Genomic DNA, 24,697 nt, shown 5'->3' on the forward strand with positions numbered 1-24,697 from the left:
ATGAGCACTTGTTTTGGTCAAAAGCGACATCTCGTGGCAAAAGAGAGCAAATGCAGGTAGTCTACTGCACAGAATATTCTAGCTAGCACAGGAACACTAGCAGTGTATGCCTTGTCAGTAGATGGCAGTATATAATTCGCAAAATGTTAGGCCCACACATACTCTTAGGGAAGTAGAAATAATCATAGACGGACAGTAGAAAACGAGCAGTAAACAGTTGCCTGCGTTGCTGGCGCCGTGAGGAAGCAAGGCGACTTTGTGTGACAGCATGGATCCTAGCACGACTATTCTTCGTGTGAAAAGGAAGCGGGGGACAGACCCCGCTGATGCTTTATTATTGGCCTGTAAACGAATTAGGCCTGAAACAACAACTCAGCCTCCCGGGGATTCCATTCCCGAACCTGATGCGAAGATAGAAAATTCTGTCTTCAAACTCGTGGCCACAGTAGCATCACAGGTAACGTTAACCCAGCCATGCTAGGTAGCTATCATAGCTAACGTGATAACATTAGCTATGCAGTTTTTTGGGGACTGATGTCGAGTTATTCGACCTCGTTCAGTCGATGCATTTTGCATTAGAAGTGTGACGGTTGTAATTGCTAATGTTATAGAATTATATGGAAATAGAAATGTAGACGTTTGAGGGCATTTTGCTGTCTTCGTCCATTTCAATTTCGGCATTAGAAATAGGTGACGTCAAACACTAGCATGCTAGCCAGCGAAATGTTTGTTTGCTAGTGAGATGGCAAAATAGTGTGTAACGTTAGCGAAGTTTTCTTTTTAGGAATTCTCTTTTTTGTTTGTTTTTGTTTGTCCGCTATCAAATACATATTTCGAGAATTTACGTTGCCGTTGTGGTGACATTGGAGTAACGTTAGCTTTTTGTACTTTGTGATGTCCGTAATCTGAGCATTTCGTGGCATGTTGTCAATTAGCTTACGTTGATGTTATTGCTATCCATCTATTGACAACTGGATTGTAGTTACCTGTGGCTAACAAACATTGCTTAACGTAAATGTCTTGAACTTAAATGAACTTACACTGCTAATTTTCTTAGAAGACGATATATAACAGTCACGCTCACGTTATATTCGGTGTATTTGTTAAATCTAGTTGGTTTGTTAGTTTTTTTAATGCTAGAGAACGTGATAAACATAAACATTAATTTAGATTTCCTCAGCGATGACGTTAGCTTGACATACAGGTCAGTAAGGCAATTCGATTATGGTTACTCCCGACAACTAATCTTATTGTCCGTTAACGTTATCACTTTGGTTAGGCTAATTGTAACGATACAGAGATGTTCTTAAGAAGTCTGTTTTTATTGTCCTTTCAATATGTATTTCTTGTCGTCCTAGCCCCACATACCCCCCCCCACACACACACACACACTCACACACACTCACACAGACACACACACACACACACACACACACACACACACACACACACACACACACACACACACACACACACACACACATGCACATGCACATACATAGACGCGCACACACACGCACACAATAGTAACACACACAATCTCATCTGGTGGGAAATTCAAATCCAACAAACGGATAGAATGCTGCTGCAGGTCTGTCTGAATGTGCATACAGAACACTAATGCACTCAGCCCTATACAACATATTTAGATAAGACAAGATTACACGATCTCATCCTTGCAAATACATGTTGTCAGCTCGCATGCTTGATGAGACCGTACCAGTGTGGTAATCATGCCAAGATCTAACGCTCCCACACTCTGGAATACTCTACCACTCCATGTCCGCCCTGCCCCCGTGCCCATGTTCAAATAGCACCTCAAAACATTTTTCACAAAGTCCTTTGACCCCTAACCCCACCCCTCCCCACCCCACCATTTGTTAAGAGACCTTGGGTACTATGAAAGGCGCTGTATAAGTCCAAGTTATTATTATTATTAATAAGATCTAACAAATGACAGCTGCCTTTGTCCGTTCCCTCAGGATGCTCCAGTCCAGCCCCACGTGCAGGAGGCTCTGGCACGGCCCCGCGTGGCTCATGCCCTCAGGCCCTCGGTGGGAAGTTCCAAGAGGATCGTGGGAGACCTGCGCAGTGCCAAGTGGAGCACCAGGCGGGAGGAACGCTATCGGATCCTGTCTAGTCACCGAGCTGGACTCCCCACGGAGACGCCAGCGCCTCCCACCTCCGCAGTGGAGGCGCAGGAGGCTGATGAGGAGGCGCCACAGACGGAGGTGGAACTGCGCCTCCCCCTGAGAGACGTGCAGGTGGTCGACCTCCTCCATGAGGAGGACGCGCACAACAAAGCCCCAGTCAAGGTATGCAGCACAGCTCTTCTGTGTCAAGTCGGTTTGCTTTTATAGCACATTTTAAGAAACCGCAGGAGTTGACCATAAGCGCTTTATAGACGAGACAAGTAAATGTATGATTCATAATACATTAATAAAAGAAACAAAGAGGAGTTGGATCAGTAGTGTTATGGTTTCTGAGAAGATGTTCTCCGAAATGGATATTTAAGAAAACTTTGTGTAGCATGCTTATACATTTTATGATAATGGTGTGAGGAGGCACACCAATGTTGATAACATTGAACATGAATTTCCGAACCCCACATTACCATGGGAACTGTCTGCTGTGACGGAAGCCCTTCCTAGGTGTGGGAAAGCATGGCCTTGCTTCTCTCAAACTGCCTGTGGTGGTGTCTCCATCTCAGACAAAATGGAAGCAAGATACAGTCCTCTAACTCAAGCAGCAGACCTAACTGCTGAAAATGCTAGCAGCTAGTGCAGTTTAATATAAAGCTCCTCAAGTACTGTAAGGGTGAAAATGCATTGTTGTGCCTTCTCTTCTCTTCCTTATAGTCCGTGACCACAGACCCGGAGACGATCCTGTGCAATTCGATGAAGATGATCCGTGAGAAGCTGAGCGTGTCCGGGGACTCCGTGGGCACGCAGCACAGGGAGAAGGAGGACGACTACGTCTACGACCTGTACTACCAGGAGACGGTGGCTGCCGGCTGGATCCAGGATATCCTGTCTGTCCGGCCCTACCAAGAGGAGGATGAGCTGGTGAGCATGGCATTCACACATCTCTCATTGGGTGCCTCTCATTTGGGCTTTTATACACCCTCCCTTCCCTCCGCTATCCTCGTCCTCACTGATCTACTATAGATAAAGAATGATGGGGCGGCAACAATGGGATAGTCCAGTGTTAGTTATAGATCAGTGGGAACACCCCTCGAGGATCGAGGAGAGATGTTGAGAGGCACCCAGCGTGTTATAGTTTGGGCTGGGACAGTGTGGATTTTTTCTTACAGTGGAAAAGCAAGCCCCCTTTTGCAATATTCAATTCTATTTGCAACATGTCAACATGTATTGCACCGCAAATGGCTGGAAACATGAGAGGTAGCCTATACTTAAGCTGCTATATCTTAAAATGTGCAACATGTTCATTGAAAATAATAAGGAATACAATACTTCACGTTGGCTTTGCCACCAAGTTAGCCCTCTCCAATGTTTCGATGGAATAAAAATCGACTTGCTGTTGTTGGCTGCGCAACCACGTGAGGGAATTGTTGGGAATTGAACGTGCAATCAAAAATGATGTCTTGCTTTTGGGGGGGTTCTCGGAGGCCTGTAGTTTACTCTTTTTTGTAGTGTGTGTGTATCCTATTAAATGCAAATTATACAAGACATTTCACAGGCACTCTCAAATGTAGGCCTAATAGTAAACACAAATGAGATGTTAATATGAGTCATGGAACATCGCTCGCCCCAACACGCAAAAGGTCAGCTTTGCTCCATCTTTTGATGTTTTGTTTAGAAAACATTGAATCCATGTCATAAGATGATCCCTCACATAACACATTGCGACATTACACACTATGTGCACACATATGCAGGCCAATGTAGACCCGCGGTAGGCGTCACATAACCACGGTATTGCTGTAATGCCGTTACTGTCCCAGCCCTAGTTATAGTGGCATGTTGTCTGTCTCTGTTTATTCAAAGTGAGAGGATGAGTACATCGGCAAAATGATATGTTGCATAGATTAGCCGTGCAATGCTTCACGATACACACGTGAACCAAATAATACGCCCCCCTATGGTTCAATATACAGATGTGAACAATGATAACTTGGCAGGCCTTCATCTGTCATTTATAATTTTCAAAAGTTGCTAATTGCACAGCTAACTGCACATACATTGGGCTGTAGCCCACATTTGTAGATAATCTCCAAAGAACTGGTGATTGGGCCCTAACAGCTCTGCAACCTATCGTTGATGCAAATGAGTTTGAGGAAAGTAAAACCTCAGGATATAGCGGACTGCTCTAGTGTGAATGGAGAGCTTAGCGACTAGCGAGACAGAAACAAAATTTGAAGAAGCACTGTCTTTCATATCTGCTATGAGGTAACATTTAGGATTTTGGTATAAACTTGTGATGGGAATGAGACAAAGTTGGCCCACAGCTCACAAGCAATACTTAGCTGATGTAGCCTACACCAAGTCAACAAATGTCAATGCTTCTTACTTGTTAGTGAAGCAGAGTCCACTTCTTAGAAAAAACAAGTCTCTGCTTGCTTGTGAGTACCAATTTGCAGTATTTACAAACCAAAGCAACATTATTCACCACGTCTCTCAAATTTAGCTACACGGACCTGCCTCCAGCTCATTCTTTCCATAATTTTTTGTGAAAATCAATCGACAGTTTACAAAGACCTTACAGATAGATAAGCTAACAAAATCACACCAATAACACAGCGTAATCTCCAATGAGGGCTAATAACAAAAGCTTGAGAGTGTTAATAGCCATGTAAATGTGTGTGTTTTGTTGTGTTTGCGTCCAGGTGCCTGAGGTCGTTGCCTGGGAAGAAGAGGTGTACGATGATGAGGATGATGAGAACGACGAGACTAACTGGAGGAATGAGTACCCCGAGGAAGAGGGCAGTGATGTGGGCAGTGACGCAGAGGAGCGTTATGGAGGTAACAAACCTTTTCCACCCTAATAGGCCTCAGTGTTACACCCATTTTTGTGTAAAACGCCAAGGCGCACATTTACATATATCATGTTTTCTCTCTTACCATGAAGCCTGAAGGTATTTGATACATTTTCCATTGAAAAATAGTTAATCTGAACATGATTTATAAAAGCCAGTTTACCCATCCGGCAAACTGATACCCATAGTGCTGTCTGGGTAGCTGATAAGTCTGTCAGTCTGTGCATGTACACCTAGCCCCCGCCTGACCACGTACTTCCGCTCATTTACATCTATCTTCATACTCTGTCTGGTATAGCTTGATTCAGCTTTATTTACTCCGGCAAGTGCCTCTCCGCCCGATCAGCGAACAGAAGGCGTTCTCAAGAGCGATAATCGATTACATTTAAGTTTCAAGCCTATCATTATCGTTGTGTCCCCCGTGGTCATCATACGTCATTACCAAACGTTAGCGATTGAACTCCAATGAATCCCAACTTCAGACAAGCGTCCACAAACCAGGAAATAAACGTTTGCCGATGGAGCTAGGCCAGACTCTCTTCGAAGAAGAGTGTCTGATCTCCAGGCTAATGCACAATTGAGCTGGACCGCACCTGTGTGCTGGAGTGCTGTTACTGTGCCTGCGTGCAGAGACGATTGATAAAGCGAGATGATTCATAAGAGGGTAATTTCCTGTATCTGTGGGGAGTCCGGAAGTAGCTACTGTAGATAGATAGATAGATAGATACTTTATTGATCCCCAGGTCCTAACGGCAAAGTTTGATTATTTATCCCGTGTCCGAAAGAGTATTTCATTGGCATCACACACAATGACAATAAAAAAAAGTGCACATTATATTTAACATTTTCATATTTATCTTCTCTTATTGCTTATTCAGAGAAAAGTTTATGTCTAACGTAATGGACATGCCTATAATAGGAGTCTGGAACTAGGTGCCATTTCGTTCCATTGGCAAATCCCGGTATGATTCCATCTGGGTAACTAGACAATCTTGGCTGTGTTGGTCCGCAGGAGGCTGGAACGAGGAGCACTCCTACAGCAGGAGGACATGGGAGCGCTACCAGCGAGACCTGCTGCAGGAGCTCGGGGGAGAGGGCGACGATGACGAGGACAAAGACTTGGACTCTGACTGAGGCCCTTTTTGCGTGCACCTGAGTGTGTCTGTTTTTTTTTCTTTTCTTTTTTTTCTGTCTGCTTGCTTCTGTGTGTGAAAGAGGGGCCATTTCTACTGTGTGAAGTTGTGAGGGTAACGTTGTGCAAAGTGTGTGTGTGTGCGCGTTTGTGCGCGTGTTAGAGTTCTCTGCTGTGTGTGTAGAGTTAGCGTGGATTGTTGTGCGATGCTGTTTGAGCTGCAATGTTGGCGAGATGCGTGTGTTCTGAGTTGTGAAGTGCATGTGTGTGTATTAGTATGTGTGTGACGGTAGTGAGTTTGTGGAAGCGTGGAGTGCTCTCTTTGTTGTGCGTGTGTTCTGATGTTGTATTTGTACTGACCTACCCATTCCGAATGGGATTGAAAACACTTTAAACCTTTGTAAATATGTAGATGTATATAAAAAAAAGAATAAAGCATTCAGAATAAATGTTAAGATTCCAAAGAGCAGCTCTGTGACTCCTTACATGGTGAAGGAAAAAATGGTGGTAAATCGCAGTTAGATTTTCACAGAAATATTCTCTGCAAATATAAGTGGACTGCCAAAAACATTGAGTGCCTCTCATTCGTCTTTTATACAGCCTTCCTCAGTCCTCGTCCTCACCGATCTACATTAAGAATGATGGCGCAGCAACAATGGGATAGTCTATCCAGTGTTGGTTATAGATCAGTGGGAACGAGCCTGGAGAACTGCGCATCGAGGAGAGATGTTGAGAGGCACCCGATGTGCCATTCTATAGACCTTAATAATTCACAACTAGATCATCATTTATGTGTTTTAATAATAATAATTTATTATTAATATTATTGGGATTTTTAAACAATTGGAATGGTCTCAAGGTGCTTTTAAAGAGCCCATAGCCTGAACCTCCTAGAACTAAAGAAAAGCGGACGAAGAAGATTCCCTTTAGAGAGGAAGAAGCTTTGAGCAGAAGCTTACCTCATAAGTGGGGGCTTGTTTGTTTGGGTCCAGTAGGATAACAAGATGGGGATCGAAAATGGCAGAAAGGAAGCGAAGAGAGAGGATTTAAAAAAAAAAATAAAAAATAGGTGCTTGTATTAGGATAACATACAGGTGCACCTTAGAAAATGTGAATATTGTTGGAAAGGTCATTGCCCTGCCCAGATTGAGAGATTAAAGATTCAGGAATCCGTTGCTAGTGTTTTGGTTTAGGAATGAACTGATTAGAGCTGTTCTCAGATTGACATTATAGTTCACAGCTCATGGAAATCAAGAATCCAGTATTTTAAAATATAATTTATAATGCAGTAGTAATCAAGATTAAAAAAAAAAAAAAAAGGCTTGAAATATGCTTCATGTGTAATGAATCTAGATTATATAAAAGTTCCACTATTTTAAATAAATTATATACAGTATATACAAAAAACAATTCTCCCAAGATATTCTCATTTTTGAGATGCGCCTGTATGTACATGCACGTCATCTGTATGTGATGCATGTAGGAATGATATGGTGTGATGATGCATGCAAACTTGATGGTGGATAAGAACAAGGGGAGGCAGCATTCAAAGTAATGATTGTGGAACAGCTCAATGGGTATCTACACTGCTCAAAACAATTATAGGAACACTTTGAAAACACATCAGATCTCAATGAGGGGGGAAAGAATCATGCAGGATATCTATACAGATACACTATATTGCAAAAAGTTTCTTGACCCCCATATGAACTTTAGTCACATCCTATTCTTAACCCATAGGGTTTAACATGATGTTGGTCCACTCTGTAGCTAATAATAGCTTCAACTCCTCTGGGAAGGCTTTCCACAAGGTTTAGGAGTGTGTTTACGGGCATTTTTGACCATTCTTCCAGAAGCACATGTGTGAGGTCACACACTGATGTTGGATGAGGAGACTGTCTCTTAGTCTGCGCTCTAATTCATCTCAAAGGTGTTCTGTTGGGTTGAGGTCAAGACTCAGGCCAGTCAAGTTTATCCACACCAAACTCTGTCATGCATGTATTTACGGACCTTGCTTTGTGCACTGGTGCACAGTCATGTTGGAACAGGAAGGAGGCCATCCCTGAGCTGGGCTTGGCCCCTTACTTCCAGTGAAGGGAACTCTGAAAGCTACAGTATTAACCAGTAGATTTCGGACAATTCCATGCTCCCAACTTTGTGGGAACAGTTTCGATAGTCACTTCCTGTTTCAACATGACTGTGCACCAGTGCACAAAGGAAGGTCCATAAAGACATAGATCTCAGAGTTTGGTGTGGATGAACTTGACTGGCCTGCACGGAGTGCTGACCTTCACCCGATAGAACACCTTTCGGATGAATTAGAGCGGAAACTGAGAGCCAGTCTGTGACCAGTGTGTGACCTCACAAATGCACTTCTAGAAGAACGGGCAGAAAATCCCATAAACACTCCTAAAGCTTATGGAAAGCCTTCCCAGCAAAGTCAAAGCTGTTATAGCTGAAAAGTGTGGGCCAACATCATATTAAGCCCTATGGATTAAGAATGGGATGTCACCTAAGTCATCAGGGGGATCAAGGCAAGTGACCCAATACTTTTGCCAATATAGTGTATATACAACTCAAAATGGTACTCAGTAGTTCCATTGTTGTGCACTAGGAGGAACCCAGGGCCCACTGCACCAGTACAGGCTTGGACAATGGGTCTGAAGATTTCATCCCAATACTTGAGTGGTGAGGGTGCCGTTGTCTTGCCCGTAGAAGTCTGTGTGCCCCTCCAAGGATATGCCTCCCCAGACCATCTCTGGCCCACCACCAAACCGATTAATGCTGAATGATATTTCAGGTAGCACAACATTCTCCATCATCTCCGACATCTCCAGACCCTTTCACGTCTATCACATGCTCATATAGAGTGAACCTGCTCTCATCTGTGAAAAGCACAGGGTGCCAGTGGTCATTTTTTAGGGCTCTGGCAGGGCTCCTACTGTTCCACCTTGCACAAAGGGGCAGATACTGGTCCTGCTGCTGGGTTGTGCCTAAATAATATCATATGTAAATTTGTGGGGCTGAAAACGCCCCAGGAGCACTGCTAGATCGCCTAATACTAGGTCATAAATAAGCCTTGCAATGAAACAGTTTGCAACCTTTGTAGGCTCCAGCTACTGGCTTATGCTACCAGTAGTGGCACTGACCCTACAGTAGTTAAATGTGATAGTCAAGTGTGATTGAATTAATGCTATACTCCCATGAAAAAGTTCCCTTAATTTCTTTGAGCAGTGTACATGTGTTCATAGGTTACAATTATATGTCTAAGCAGTCTTTTTAAAGTTTTTGTTGTTGTTGTTGTTGTTGTTGTTTTGTTATTCTTATCTTGGTGAATGTGGTTGGCCCACAGTATGGAGGCGCATCCTAAGCAGGGTGGACTATGCATAACAGTTTGGTGGAAGTGGGCAGCTGTAGATGAGGGCTTCTGCAAGCAGACCAGGTGGGAAAACAGCATCCGATAGGAGCGATAATCTAGATCTAATGAAAGAAGATAATAAATAGTCCATTTATAATAAAATGGGAATAGAAAAGACAGTCTATTTATAGTGAGAGGGAGAAGGAAAGAGAGTGAGTGGACAGAGGAACATCATGAAATATGCATATAATCATTAGCCTGGAAATCCAGAACCGAATCTAGAAAAATGTAGGGTCTGGCTATTGGTAATGAAAATGGACCAACTCGAGGGGTGGCATCGAGCATGCATTTGAAAATGTCACTGCACACAATTGGGTGATACTACAACCTTTACTGACTGATTCCGGACTTCGACGTCGCAGCGCTGTTGTCATCTGTTCAGCTCGCCTCTGGCCCACTTATATCAGATACACCGATGTGATTGGTGCAGCTCGGTTCCAAGGGCATAGGCATGGGTGTGCTCTTGTGAGAACTCTGGATTTCCAGGGTAGATTGTCATGTCAGGAACCATCAGAAAGACTACACGCAAGAGAGAGCCAGAGAGCAATAGGTGATATGGTCACTTATTATTTACCATAATATGATATAGAGATACAGGGAGAGGTTGCCTGGCATCAGATGCAGGAATTGTAGTTGATGTAAGGATGGACAGGGTAGTAGGATCTAAAAGAGGCGTACATCTGGTTGGCAACAGCTAACCAGCTATTGTTCCTGGGATCATTAAAGGCATAGGCTGGCTAAACCCTGCCTGATCTGCCAACGATTTGGATTTCACCCTGCAGCTCAGGCTGGAAACCTGGACATCTATCTCCCCAGCTTCCTGACCATATCTTCTGGGTCCAAAATCACAAACTAGTTTATCCAAAAGGCGCACCCAGAGAGTTGGTCTGATTGGTTGAAGGACCAATCAGACCAACAGAACTATGCCCATTGATCATGCCTCTTGTGAAGTAGAAATAAAGCGCAGACTCCCCAGACTAATGTACAATCTTAGACTATAAAGGCACTCCTTCCCAGATCAACACGCATTCTGTAACTATATTAAACAACACATGACTCACATAATCTACAAAGATGGAGGTTTGAAGACTATTCTACAGTATGGGGAAGCATAGCAGGAGATGGCGTCCTATTGGGCCTTATGATTCTTGTGGAACACCTGCACCTTTGGAACAAAAAGGTATTTTCTGCATGAACACTTTGATGTGACTTAATACTGACTACACAGTTTCTTACAGTTGAGATGAGGTAACTTAATAATGATGACTAGACAATTCTGTACAGGTCACATAAGGTAACTTAATAATGACTAGACAATTCTGTACAGGTCACATAAGGCAACTTAATAATGACTAGACAATTCCTTACAGTTGAGATGAGGTAACTTAATAATGATGACTAGACAATTCTGTACAGGTCACATGAGGTAACTTAATAATGACTAGACAATTCCTTACAGGTGAGATGAGGTCATTTCATTGGGAAGTTAAAAAAAAATATCTTTCAACATTAGATAGTTTGTGAATCTTTATTGCCCCAGATAAAAGAAAGAAAATGGAGTCAGTGGACTGCCAGGTTCTTGGTTTGTTCTGTGTTCTGAAACTCCAATCAAACAGCTTGAAGACTTGATGCCAGGATGACCTGAAAGACGAGTGTGGTGCATGCCACACACACACATAAACACACTCACACACTCACACACAATGATGGAAGACTTTTGCAGGAACATCATTGTGACTGGAAAAGTAAAATTACATACTTCACTGAAGTCACTGTAGTACAGTACATCGTTCATATATAATACCTCTTCACCATTGGTATAACAGTCAAGAGGAACACAGAAAACTACTAATACGCAAATAATATATATTTCTGGAGATAAGCTTTGCCTATATATGAGGGACATTGAAATGGATACTGCATAATGATGGTCGATATACCCTTTGTAAATAAGGCGTGTAGGCACGAAGTAATCTGCTTCCATATCACTAGTTCTGCCCTACATCACCTATAGTAAACTGATTTAGAGTGATGCCTACATAAATATTTTCAAGAAAAATATGTCAGAATGTGAAATTGGATAGCAGCATATACAAAGGATTCTGTATGTAAGAAGGACCCATTCCCTGGTTTTCACCTGAAACTAAGGCTTGAAAGTAGATTAATAAGAGTCCCATGGGTCCCAATCAGACACATTTACAAAACACCATACATTAATACGATTAGAAGGCTGCATCACAATCTGTAAACCGCACATACACTGAAACTTTAAAAACACCATTTTAAAAACAGTGTGTATAAATAATACAGTATTTGAGGTTCCATTAAAAAAAAACAAAAAAACAAACCATTGGTAGTCCATAATAACAACCTCATTTGGCCGATAGCGTCCAGACAATATTGATATCCAACAGTAGCCTCTCATTAATTACGGAGAGGGGAGAGGCTCCTGGCACTTTGTGTGTCAGTCCAGCTGGCTAAAATCCCCTGGGTTTCTTCAAGTGTGCAGTCCAGTTGGCTGACGGCGGCACAGGTCATTCAGCTCTACTGTTCCTCAATGAAGTCCCTGAGCGGAGCAGAGGCCCCAGGAGTGGACGCATGCTGGACATTGGGTGCAGGACAGGTGCGCGGGTGAGTGTGCGAATTCATGTTCCCAGACCCAGAAGAACTGGCCACAGTAACGTGTAGGCCACCGGGTGATGAAAGTGTGCTCAAGAACGTGAAATAATCAAGTCAAGTCTGAAAAGTGAAGGTAGTGGGATAGATTCATGTGGAGTCCTCTCTCTCCTCGTGCGGTGTCAGTGTTTTGGGGAGGGGGTAGTGTGAATGACTGCTGGTGAGGTGTGGCAGGGAGATCCCGTGACGATGGCGTCCTCTGTTACTCGCTCACGTCCATCTCGGTGAGAACGCAGAAGCAGGAGAACTGAGTGAGGCGCGTGATGCCATCTGGAGGGAAAGGAAGAACAGGAAGTCAAAACTTCAAAAGGACACAGTCGGACATGAGTTATAGCCATCAGCTAGTCCTTGCTATGAACCACAGCTGTATTTGCAGTGGATCTTGGAAATGCATAGTCCGAGCTGGTGAAAACTCAAAACTTGAAAGAAGAACAAAAGATCAAAGTTGAAAATCATGCAAAACAACTTTGTCTAAATGGGTAACTAATGGGTAACTAATGGCTGACACATGGGACACCCATCAACCTTGGGTTTGGTTTGAGGAGACCAGGCTAGTGTACTCACTCAGCAGCTTTGAGATGATGGGTGGCCTCTTGGATTCTGGGAGATAGATTCCCAGGAAGTAAACTGGCACGCCAGAGAGGGCGATCGCTATGCCAATTATGGAGTTCAGCGTGTCACTGTAGAGAGGCACTGCCACCAGGAACACCGTACACATGCAGAAGATGATGGGGTACAATAGCGTAAGCTACACACACACACACAGGGGAGAGATAAGGGATATCCACATCAATCATCAATTTAACAAGAAGAAAGGTCACAGCAACTGCCCTTCTACAATGCCCTCCTTTAGCAACAACAAAGCACAACTCTCAAGATATTACTGCTGGAATGTTAACTTGCTGCAATACAACAAACTGGTGGCTGCTCCTTAAGCTTTCAAACTATGGTTATGGTTATGGTTATGGTTATGCTATTTGGCAGACGCCTTTGTCCAAAGCGAAGTAGACATGGATGGATGCCCCACCACCCCTTACCTTCAGAGGCCGGGGTCGGTCTGGTTCCTTGAAGCGAAGGTAGATTTGTCCAGCGATAGACAGACCCACGAAGAACCAGTAGCTGAAGCTGTAGTAGTTGATCAGCTGGAAGACGTCCTCCACGGCCAAGTAGATCAGTGCCATGGCACACTGTTAAACAGGAGAGATGAACAGAGATGATGAGGAGTGCTGATGTACTGTGTTAAATGTAATAGAAATTATACTGTCTCTTGTGGCAGGAAGATAAAACGTGCCAGGCACTGAGATATTAAAGCACTGAGATATTACAGTTTTTTTCAATCGCTAACAAGCGTTTGTCCATTCAGTTGACACATTTTCAAAACTCTAAACACAGTTAGCACAGCATCGGTCTTTCGTGGCCATACCATTCACACATTTCATGTTGTTTTCACACAGTAAGCAGTCAGTGAATACATTTTCACAATGCTAACATTTTCTTAACAGACAAACTATACCTCCCAACAAAATAATGGATCGTTTTTGTATTATTTTCGAATGTTAACACACAACATCCCACAATAGTTAAAACAATATTCCAAACCTTAGATACAGTATAAAAACCTCTGCTTCTGCAATGTTATCAATTCAAAAGCAATATATCTCAGCTGATAATAAACAAACAATCGAATAATTGACACACAGATGATTTATGTTGGGTAAATTGGGCCAACCACAGCTGATTTCAGTCTGTCTTAGACTCAGTGGCAGGGGTCTCTATTACATTGACACTTACACAGTAAAAAGAGGAGGTGATGTTTTTGGAAGCAGAAACAGAAAAAGACAAATACTGTAATGTCTGGACGAGAAAGAGTAAGAGTAAGGGGCCCAGGGAGAAGAGCAGGCCCAGTGAGAGATGCAGTGAGAGGTGCTGGAGCACTGAGAGGAGCAGGTGCAGAGATTAGACACAGTAATATTGTGCTTTTTTTTTGTTCACCCCCTTTTTATCTGGGCTTTTTGCTGTTGTTTTTTGTTCAGAATGCTCTTGTGTATCATGGATATTTTGTTCACTGCAATGCTGTAAAACTTTTTCTGTTCTATCATAGTATTTATACTGCACCTCCTGTAGGCCTAGTGAACAGTATATAAAAAAAAAAGATTTGCTTTTTACTGGAATGCATTTGAATGCGAACATTACATCTGGACATACAGTTCCCAACCAAGAAATTTAGTGTAAAAATGCTGGATTGCATGTTTTGCATGCAAATACCTGTAAAACTGAAACATAAAAGTCTATGCCGTTTTTGTAATGTGAACAGTAGCCAGTATTTTGAAACCTAGTGTACTCTGATTGACTGCATGTATCTTGTGAAGTGAAAACAAGCTTCATTCTTTGACAAAATAACTTCATTTTGAGTCAGGTTTCCAGTGTTTTGGTAAAGTTAGTGTGTGCAGAGAAATGACGAGTTAGTGTATATGTAACAAAATGTGGTGTAAGAACATGGGATGTGCTTTTGAGAGGAAAATTATCCATTTGGCCAATTGTGTTTTGCAGGTGAGAGGCTGTGTTTAGAGTTTTGAAAATGTGTCAAATGAATGGACAAACGCTTGTTAGCGATTGAAAAAAACTGTAAACTGCAGATGGCTGTGGAGAGGAAAGGGGTACAGGAAATGTCACATTATTCATTCAGTTGACCAACAGGGGGTGCTGCAGTCCATCCTGAGGACCCTGAGTACGATGTGTCAGAGCAGGAATTGACATGGCCTTTTCAAAACAATTGCATTCACCACTTCAATTTTTACTTTTGTGAAAAACACAAAGGCTAAAGTTGTTTGCACAATTGCCTTGATACTTGATACTGTGGGAGTTGACCAACGGTCACTGACAGAACCATGAGCAACAGCGTTCCTGTGGTTTCATGTTGCAATTTAATTCACGTTGCAGAATTTGCTTGTGGGTTTGGGCGGTCCAACAGGTGCATCTATTCACTAGCTAAACGGGTAAAATGTCAAACAGAAGTACATTACATTGAAGAGCAGGGCAGGAACAGGAGTGTATCGTTCCATATGAATCATGGACAAGGCATCCGGCAGATGACCTTCTCGCGCCCCCACAAAGAACAGCCTGGACAGAAGACACAAACAAACATTTTCACAGTGCTGCGCAGGAGACACAAACACATATACATGCTCACTGTCATATACACTCCTCAGACAACCTGATTCGATGTGTATACAGCAGCTACACATAAATAAAAGCTATTTACTGAGCTATGGATTGCAACATGATATTGTAAATGAACACCGTCCAACATGATACAGGAGCAGTGCAGTATGCTGAGAGATCCAGCAAGGATGACTGTATACACATAGGACACAAGGTCACAATGCCAGTGTAGACCAGCAACTTAATGAAGCCCAAACTACATGCCAACCAGACACAGAGTCATAGGGAGTGTATACAATAACAAATGTGCTCTATGCACTGATGTTAGTACTAACATAAATCTACACATCTCTGTGGAAACCGAACATTGTGGGGGGTTGCTTAATGGCTAACCAACGCCTCCATTTGAACTTTACTGATTAATCCATCAACCCTTTTCCTGAAATACCTCAGAACCCGCAGCAGATGTTTCAGCTCCAAAGAGAACACATTTCCCTTGTGCAGAATGACTCCAGATAGCACGTCACCATATTTACCATGCAAAGGTGTTCCCATAAAAACCAGACAGGCAGAACTAAACTTACGAGCCTCTGTAAACAGGGACACACATCGGACAGCAACAGAAGCCTTGCCCTGCCCAGGAGCTGAATACCCATCAGCATAAAACCACTGGTGTAATGGCAGTGGTGTGCCAGTCTCTGCCCTCGAGTGTCGTCAGCTTCAGGTACAGTTATTATGGCTGCACGGCACACAGCAGGAACAACCTCTACATGAGATTCCAAACTGAGAACAGAGGCCCATCGTCTGATACTGTACATACTTGGGCTCTCAGACAGACATGGATTACGCTCTTAAAGAGACACAGATGTTTTGGGTCGAACTAAACAACTTTTGTTTTTATGATCTTCTCCCTTAAAGCGCCCTAATGAGGGCTTTGCTCCAACGTTGTTCTGGTACACAACTGACTTGCCTGGCTTTGGATCAACACAAAGTTAGCTATTGACAATACTGCCCGAAGGCCTTGATTGGTGACCATGGTCTCAGATAAGGCTTGAATGTGTTCATGTAGAGTAGTTGTAGTGTGCACATTCCTACGTGAGGTGCAGGCCAAATGGAACTAGAACTCAAAAAAGAACTAGAAAAGCACTCCGAGAGCCTAAACCTCCGCCAAGCGAACACATAACCCCCTCCTTTGAGTTACCTTGTGAAAAAACAGACAGACCAACAAACAAACCAAAAAACAAACCAACCAACAAACCCCAATGAAAACAACCTCCTTGGCGGAGGTAGAAATAATTAAATGCCCGCACCGTTATAAACTCCCATACATTTACTGTGTGTTGTGTGTTTATATGTTGCACATGTATGGGAGTTTTTTAGCAGACTGCATGCATTTCATTATTTCTTTATTCATGTCCACAGTTTTACCTGGACGCAGCGATAATGGAGGCGTTCAGTCCTCCGTAGCAGGACAGAGCCACGGCTATAGGGATGGTCCAGCTCATGACCCCAAGGGTGTGGTCCGCAAACGTCTGGTGGGAAAGGAACATGATGCAGAGATGACTCAACCAAGTGCAGACACTTTTTCACACACCATCAAAATAAACCCCCATAGCATGCGATCCAGTGCTGTAGCTTTCCACTGCTGCTTAATGGGCTTACTGGTGAGCTTCCTTTATTCTTAGGAGCTGACCATTTCCTAGCATACAGTAATTACAGCCATTCATGTAAGCTCACAGAGGACGTACAATAAACTTTTATGCTATTCCTCCCACACTACTGGGAGTCGAAGACACACATTAGCTCAAAGGTCATTCTAGGATCTGCAGCTAACCTGATGAATAAATGAATGTAGGGAAAGAAACACTTGGTCGCATATAGGATTAGTTGTCAATTACTTTGGTCATTTTGGTAATTAAATGGCAGATGCAGTAATGAAAACAGATTTTTAAGAAATAATTATGTAAAATAAATAAATAAAAAAACAAAGCACTCAGAGCACAGGCCAATCGAAAACATAACCGCCTCCTGGATCCAGATGGTGATATGGATCACTCCCAAAATGTAATAGTTTCTTCCTGGGGTCATTTCAGACCTTCCCTGAAAATGTCATCGAAATCCATCCATAACTTTTTGAGTTGAGTTATCTTGCGAACAAACAAACAAGACAGACAGACAGACAGACCCCGATGAAAACATAACCTCCTTACAAAAATAACCCACTCACCACAGCCACAGCGTCGCTGGCGAGGATGGCACTCATGTCCAGCACGGCGTAATATGCCACGTTGGTCAGGATGTAGATGATGGTGACGATGGGCATGGAGATGGCAATGGCCAAGGGCAAGTTCCTGAGATTTCACATGACACAAACTGATACAGCTTAGTCAAATACATCAGTGCAAGGCAGTAAGTAAAGTAAGTAAGTACTTTTATATACAGCACCGTTGCTGTATTGTGCAACACAACACAGCAACGAATAACTTTTTTTTTTTTTTTTTTAAATCCATAAGCAAAATCCGCATATTGGTTACATTCAAATTAAATGTCCATAGGCAAAGGTGACTGAAGTGTGCACAGTCTGGGAACCGGGAACCAGGCAGGGTGAGCCAGCAAAATAAGTCACATTTTACAATACCACAATAACCAATACTGTTCGATAACAATGCTGTTAAAACTAAACATGGTGGAGCAGCTTTTAGTTACTGTGTGGTTCAGCTCTGCAACCAACTTCCGGAGGACATGAAAAAGGCCCCCCAACTGTAGGCCGTTTTAAATCTTGACTTAAGACTAAACTGTTTCAGATGCCTTCTGCTACCTGATCAAATGACCTCCCCATAATCACAGTTACAAATTCTGAATAGTCTTGAAGGGGTTTTCTTTTCTTTTTTGCTTAATTACTATGACCTTAGTTATCAAACTTTTTTAACTATTGCCCATTAATGCTTTTATTTACTACTACTCTCTGATCTCTGTGTTTGAAATGTGCAATATAAATAAATTTACTTGTGTGTGCATGTCTGTTGCAAATAACTATTTAATTCTCGAGATACTGAGAAGTATTGTCAGGTTTTTGTGAATTGAATAGAGTCCATAACTAAAATGTAATGGCTTGGTAAAATATTGTCAAAATATTGACCTTTCAGGGTTCTTGATCTCCTCCGTAACAAAGTTGAGTGTGTCCCATCCCGAGTAAGAGAACAGGGCTGAGTATAAGGCCAGAGCGATGTCCCCTGGCTCTAGGGATGAACCCCGGAAGGAGGCCTCAAAGTTCTTTGTGTTTCCTGTAAACACACACACACACACACACACACATTACTGCTGTGCACACAAAACACATAAAAAAAATAGCCCCCTGTGGCCTGGCCAATTCAGGAAGAAGCACTCACAATATGAAGTGAGATGCACAACCTTTATCTAAGGTTCCTCAAAGAACCATAGATGAACCCCACCTCAAACAGTGTGGATTCCACACATGGTTACATCTACTATATTGTAGCCATGCACACACGCACATAATTAAATCAATTAGATCAAACTTGGACTCATGTCAAAAACAAATCCATGATTTCATGCCCCTATATAAATACACACATATACAGTAGGCAGTCCAAATAACCATGCCAGGCTCACCTTGGCACAGTTTGACAATCCCTGTGATGATGATGACTATGAGGGCCAGGACTTTGGCATAGGTGAAGAGATCCTGTACTCGGGTGCCCCACTTCACATAGGCAGAGTTGATGAATGTCAGCAAGCCTAAACAAGAACAAAACATCATTGATGCTGATCTGGACCATTTCCCACACAACTCCAGAACATGATGGCCATTTAGTTTGGACAAGGCAACCACAACAGTAAAAATGATGGATTCTACCCTGACTGACTTTCCACTACGTAAACGGCCTCCATTATTGGAGAGGAATGATGGATACAAGTCTGCTCACAGAGTGCGTGTGTTTATATTGAGGTAACCCAATTCTCAGGCTCTGAGAGCTCTTTTCCTTTCTCATATCTCCAGCTGTTCCCAATCCACAATGCAGTTTGTGCTATGTGATACAAATAATCCAATTTATTTTTGGAATATGACTTACACCCACCTCATAAATATTATTTCTAATAAACACTGGCTCCAATCAGTGCTAGTGCTAGTGGTAGTAGTATGTGATATATAAAACGGCCATCTAGTTTGATGCTTGCGCAATGTATAGCCTATACAACAACCATAATTTAATTCTGTAGTTATGATGTTGTGACGTGAATAAATGCTAAAATGTCTATATAATGTAGTACATGAAAAAGTACAAATGATCTACAGGATCATCTCCTTAGTGTCCGACACTAATTAAAGCAGTAACACTTGTTAACAGTGTGTCTATGCAGGACCACGAGAGCTCTCCCACGTCACTGTCACACTAGCGTGAACTCACAGATGCAGGCGGCCGCGATGAGGCGTGACGCGGTGTACGGCGGCTCGCAGGTGGGGAAGAGCGGCTGCACGAGGTAGTTGGCGAACGTGATGGCGATGATGGCCTGACTCGTGGGCTCGATGATGAGCAGCGACGTCCACAGGCGGATGAAGGCGATGAAGCCCCCGAAGGACTCGAGGATGTAGGCGTAGCTGGCCCCCGACTTGGTGATGGTGGTGCCCAGCTCGGCGTAGCACAGCGCCCCGATCACGGAGAAGATGCCGCCGATGGCCCAGATGACCAGCGACAGCCCGTAGGAGGCGCTGTAGATGAGCACGCCCTTGGGCGACACAAAGATGCCCGAGCCGATCATGTTGCCCACAATGAGGCTGATGCCGTTGAGCAGCGAGATCTCCTTCTGCAGCTGCATGCTCTGCTTGGGCTGAGCGGCGTCCTCCGAGCCCTGGGCCGCTGACCCAGTCCCCCCATTGAGCTTGCTGGACTCCTCCTGGTTCTCCATTCCTGTCTGTTGAGCTGGGGTGCGGAGTCCAACGACCAGGAATAGGAGAGGGGTGTGGGAGCTACTTATCGGTAGTGTCCAACCTAGCGTACATCCACAGGACACAAGAACAAACAGGGGAGGGCAGAGGACAAAAGAGAGGGGGGGGGGGGGGGGGGTCAGAGAGTGTGAGCTGCTTCATCTAAAGCAGTTATGAATGACGGTAACAGTTCTTGGTAGGGTTCCTCTGCATTAGATGCCAATCAGGCTTGTGCAAAATTCAGAATTGAATTGAGAATGACTCCTAAATTCCAATTCAATTCTTGAGTTTGAATTGAATTTGAATTGAGGTCAAAAACAGGATGCAGAATTACAATTCGAATTTGAATTAAGGGAAGTAGAATTTAAATTCAATGAAGTTCAAATCAATTCATATACATAATTTAAGGGTACACTGCAAATTATTTGATTCTTATCAAGATAAAAAATTGATTAGAAGTGTTATTGTTTGAAGAGTGAATTTCTTACTTTACGTAAGTGTTCAACTTTACACTATCTTAAATCAAGCACATCTTTTTTTTTGTCTCAAGTAGGCATGAAATCTTAAAATGAGGTAAATACTGTTGAAATTAGATCTTTTACATCTCTCCCTCAAATTCTCATCAAAATAAAGCTTGTTTTAAGATTCAGTAACACTAAAATTTGACTTAATTTAAGATAACATTTAAGATTTAAGATATCATCTTAAAAACAGCAGTTTATGTTTATAACAATTTATGTAGCAACTTTAAATATACGTAATCTAGATTTGTCACAAGCTGTGGTACTGTGGCGCAACAGGTTACAGCATTAGTCCCATGTACTCATCCATGTACCCACGGGGACCCGGTTCGTATCTCACCTGCGGTCATGTCCCAATCTCTCCCCAACTCTTTCACTCACCTACTCGCTTCCTGTCTATCTTCATTGTACTATCTGAATAAAGGCAAAAAGTCCAGAAAATATACTTCCAAAAAAAAGGAATATAATCTGAGGCTGTTTAAATTTAAGGAACCTCATTTTACAACTAGCATTTTATGCTTATATTAAGTATATTTTGCTTATTTTGGGGATGTAAAAATGATATTTATAAGTAATCTTAAAACCAGCAATTTCAGCTTATGTTAAGTTTCCAAATACCTCTGTAGACATGCTTATTTCTAGATTTTTTATTTATCTTAATTCACAAAATCTTGCCAAGTGAAATTATCTTGCTGCATGGAGAAAATTTCACATGTTTTGAGTACCTTTTACCTCAGATTTAGTGTTTTTATCTTGTTTTTAGACACCCCTTTTTGCAGTGTTTAACAATTAAGTTTCACAAAATATGTCAGATATGATCTCAACAAACACACAATTTATAATTGAAAACAGTAATCAACTAAATTTCCAATGTAATTTTCCCTGAACTGAATGTATGTGAGATTCAACACATTCTTCCTGTTATGTGACTGTGAATTTGTTTTGAATTGCCATGAATTGAATTCCACTTCCTGTCATTCCAATTCCAATTCAAATTCAACTTCCTGTGGGGTGGGGCCAATTCAATTCAAATTCCAACTCATGAATTGAATGGAGGCAAATTCTAAAATTCGGAATTGTGCACAAGCCTGATGCCAATAGCAATGCCCTAGTTTCATATCTAGTCACTGCCTGTCAGAGATGCAGGTCTCTTTGAATGCTTCTTCAGTCTAATTCAAGCTACTCCATTCCAAGTCACTCAGTGAATATTAAAAAACCTTCAAGGATGATATTGTGTGGCTTTGCACAAACAATAGCAAAAGGGGCCCAATGTAGAGAACACACATGAAGGCAATTAAGAGAAGAGCATTCAAGTGAACAAAACTCATATGTGCCACTTGCCCAACCATTGCTATGCTAAGCATTATACTCGACATCATGTGACATTTCAACTTGGGTCTAATGTGTTCACTTGGGTGTGAAGTGAGTTTGTGGCACATCATGCCATGTGTTAATCATGTGTCAAATGTGGTAGCAACTAAATGGGCCTCCAAAGCAATTCTCATAAATGTTTCATTTTTTGTTTCATTTTGTTCTAATAGAGAAAATAGTCCTAGAGTTTGGCACTGTTGTTCATCAAGCAGGATACTAACATCACAGAAGGCACATAAAGAACAGAGACCTGTTTCTGTAAAAAAAAAACACCATTAGGCCTACCTTGTAGCTTACATTGCATTTGTCTGAGGGTTGATTCAGGGCATTGCAACAACTGGGTAATGCCGTTTGACATCTGTTTTAGTTGTAAGGTTTTTTAGACTAGGCTACTAATATTATGCTATTGCATAGGCCATTTGCCTCAGCATCAACAATTTATAACTGTGCATTCTTGTCTTAATATGCCAAGTGTTTGATCGCCTAATAGTTCTTTTTGCACTGTGAATCACGTTGTACTGTTCACCTTTGATGGAAAAGACAAACTACCATTCATACTACCCCCACTGACACATAGGCATACTTTTATCATACTGTAGCCTACATGTAGCTCCTCTGGCGGAGAATGCCTGAGGTAAGTTAAGCAGAGTGTACAGGCTACACTTTTGTTATTTTTGAGTGTTTTGATAAGTGCTTCTAGGTCTGTATGCTACTGGACGCCTAGATTTCCCTGGGGATGAATAAATTATTTATCTACCGTCTAATCTAAACGTACTAGCTGACTTGTATTAGTCTCTTCCTGTTGATCTGTGCAGCTGGTCAACAGTTTAAGCGTACACCATCTTTGAGGCAACGATCACTACAACACTTAACTCCAAAAAAACATTTATATTGCAACATTGATATTGCATTGTAACATTGTAGCATGTAACTAAGCATTTAGTAGGCTAGCAACTGTTTACACTACCCTGAATCTAAACAATGGTTGAACTATAAACTAAGTAGGCTAGAGCTATTTGAAACAAACACCACACTCAGAAGTTTTAGTTTCAGCAGTCCAGAATACGTCCATCAACGGTAAGATAATTTTCAGGACAGCTCCACACTGAACGCATTTGAAGTCAGTGACATTTTCATTAAAAAAAGCCACCTCATTTCGAAATGACAGCAAAAACAATGAGCACCTACTCGTTAGAAAAGCCTCAGAAAACGAGTTTATGAGTGACTTAAAAGTTGACATGAGACATCAATATAGCCTACGTCGAAGCAAACGTAATGTTGTCATATAATGTGATGTGCATCAGACAGAACCTTATGCATAACAGAACCACAAACAAAGGAAACCGTAGCGCATTCAACTTACTTGCCAACGAAACATGTAACACGTAGATAACCGTTCTTTTATACTTCCCTAACCTTGCTCAAACCACAGATGACTACTTTGGCCGGTCTTATAACAGATACATATGCGATTGAGCTACTTTATTGTGTTTGAAAAGTCAAGTTTCGGTAAGCCATCAGTGCGTCAGCCTGCCCCCTCCTCCTCCTCCAACTACTCACCGCCTCTAATAGTAAAGGAACAACAAAACAAGGATACTCAGCGAATCAGTCATCTGAGAAACAGCGACGCTGCATCCAGAAAAATATAGGTTCTAGTTTGTTCCTAGAAGTAATCAAACACACGGCCCATCATCATCCAAAACGGTAGAAATGAGCCAAAGCCTTAGCCAGCATTCAATAAGCACAAGGAACCCAACCTTTCCAGACTGCGCATTTTGAAGTTAAAATGCAGCGAAGTCAAGTGAAGCCTTCACACTAGCCTCTAGTCTACTGAATCAGATAGCCTCATTTGCCTAAATGTTATACATGTTTGTTTTCAAACCAACACACAATTTTCAGCACATTAGACACAGGATGGAAGATGTGTAATGAATAAGCTATAATGAGATCTCGGATGATGAACTGGAGCGCCTTGCCGTGTCTGATCAATTTGGTAGGGGTATCTGTATCCATTGCTAGACAAGATTAGCGCCTGTATGCGGTTAAAAATGTGAGATGAAACACAATATTTTCAGAAACCACCTTACCTTAGTATAGCACGATTTTCTCTCTAGACTGGTCCTAGGATGTTTGCCGGGAGCATCACCAAACCATCACCCGCAACCGCAACACTGAAGAGAGAATGTCATGTGACACCGGCTGCACCGGCATTAATCACGTGAAGAAATTGCCAAAGCACACACGAAGTCCCTTCATTTATTTTCAAATGCCACGTATGGAACGGTGGAAAATCTGGGAATCTATTGCACGCGCATGACATTAAACTACCTGTGTTTGTCTGGCTTAATATTGCCTTGAACTCCACCCAAAGGCGGAGCTTGGCCCATATGAGCAAAATTTATTGGAAACTAGACCCGCAACCCACCAACATGTGCTGATATGTTAAGATGGTACACAGCTGCCGAATGGTATT

At 42.4% G+C, this 24,697-nt stretch overlaps 2 protein-coding genes and 1 non-coding gene across 4 annotated transcripts; 2 read left to right on the forward strand and 1 right to left on the reverse strand.

Annotated features, from left to right (window-relative positions):
- The first annotated feature begins 117 nt into the window (after nucleotides 1-117).
- On the forward strand, nucleotides 118-6,592 carry slc7a6os (solute carrier family 7 member 6 opposite strand). Its single transcript, XM_062548702.1, has 5 exons — nucleotides 118-457; nucleotides 1,983-2,315; nucleotides 2,859-3,065; nucleotides 4,847-4,982; nucleotides 6,009-6,592. Exons 1-5 carry the CDS (start codon nucleotides 269-271, stop codon nucleotides 6,128-6,130), a joined length of 987 nt encoding a protein of 328 aa, XP_062404686.1. The 5' UTR covers nucleotides 118-268; the 3' UTR covers nucleotides 6,131-6,592.
- LOC134096411 (small nucleolar RNA SNORA24) lies at nucleotides 2,604-2,754 on the forward strand. Its single transcript, XR_009940865.1, has one exon. It is a non-coding gene; the product is annotated as a small nucleolar RNA SNORA24 (small nucleolar RNA).
- A 4,455-nt stretch (nucleotides 6,593-11,047) lies between the features above and the next one.
- On the reverse strand, nucleotides 11,048-24,522 carry slc7a6 (solute carrier family 7 member 6). Of its 2 annotated transcripts, none has more exons than XM_062548700.1 (10): nucleotides 24,312-24,522; nucleotides 19,815-20,396; nucleotides 19,018-19,143; nucleotides 18,524-18,668; nucleotides 17,612-17,735; nucleotides 16,813-16,916; nucleotides 15,246-15,342; nucleotides 13,260-13,409; nucleotides 12,787-12,970; nucleotides 11,048-12,492 (listed from the first exon to the last, which is right to left on the reverse strand). In XM_062548700.1, the coding sequence occupies exons 2-10, from the start codon at nucleotides 20,311-20,313 to the stop codon at nucleotides 12,425-12,427; spliced, it is 1,497 nt and encodes a 498-aa protein (XP_062404684.1). In that variant the 5' UTR covers nucleotides 20,314-20,396; nucleotides 24,312-24,522; the 3' UTR covers nucleotides 11,048-12,424. The 2 variants fall into 2 exon arrangements, with proteins under 2 accessions (XP_062404684.1, XP_062404685.1); XM_062548701.1 differs by lacking the exon at nucleotides 24,312-24,522 and adding an exon at nucleotides 23,588-23,695.
- Nucleotides 24,523-24,697: the final 175 nt, after the last annotated feature.

Source organism: Sardina pilchardus, chromosome 11 (assembly GCF_963854185.1).
Source record: "Sardina pilchardus chromosome 11, fSarPil1.1, whole genome shotgun sequence".
In the NCBI taxonomy this organism is placed as follows: Eukaryota; Metazoa; Chordata; class Actinopteri; order Clupeiformes; family Clupeidae; genus Sardina; species Sardina pilchardus.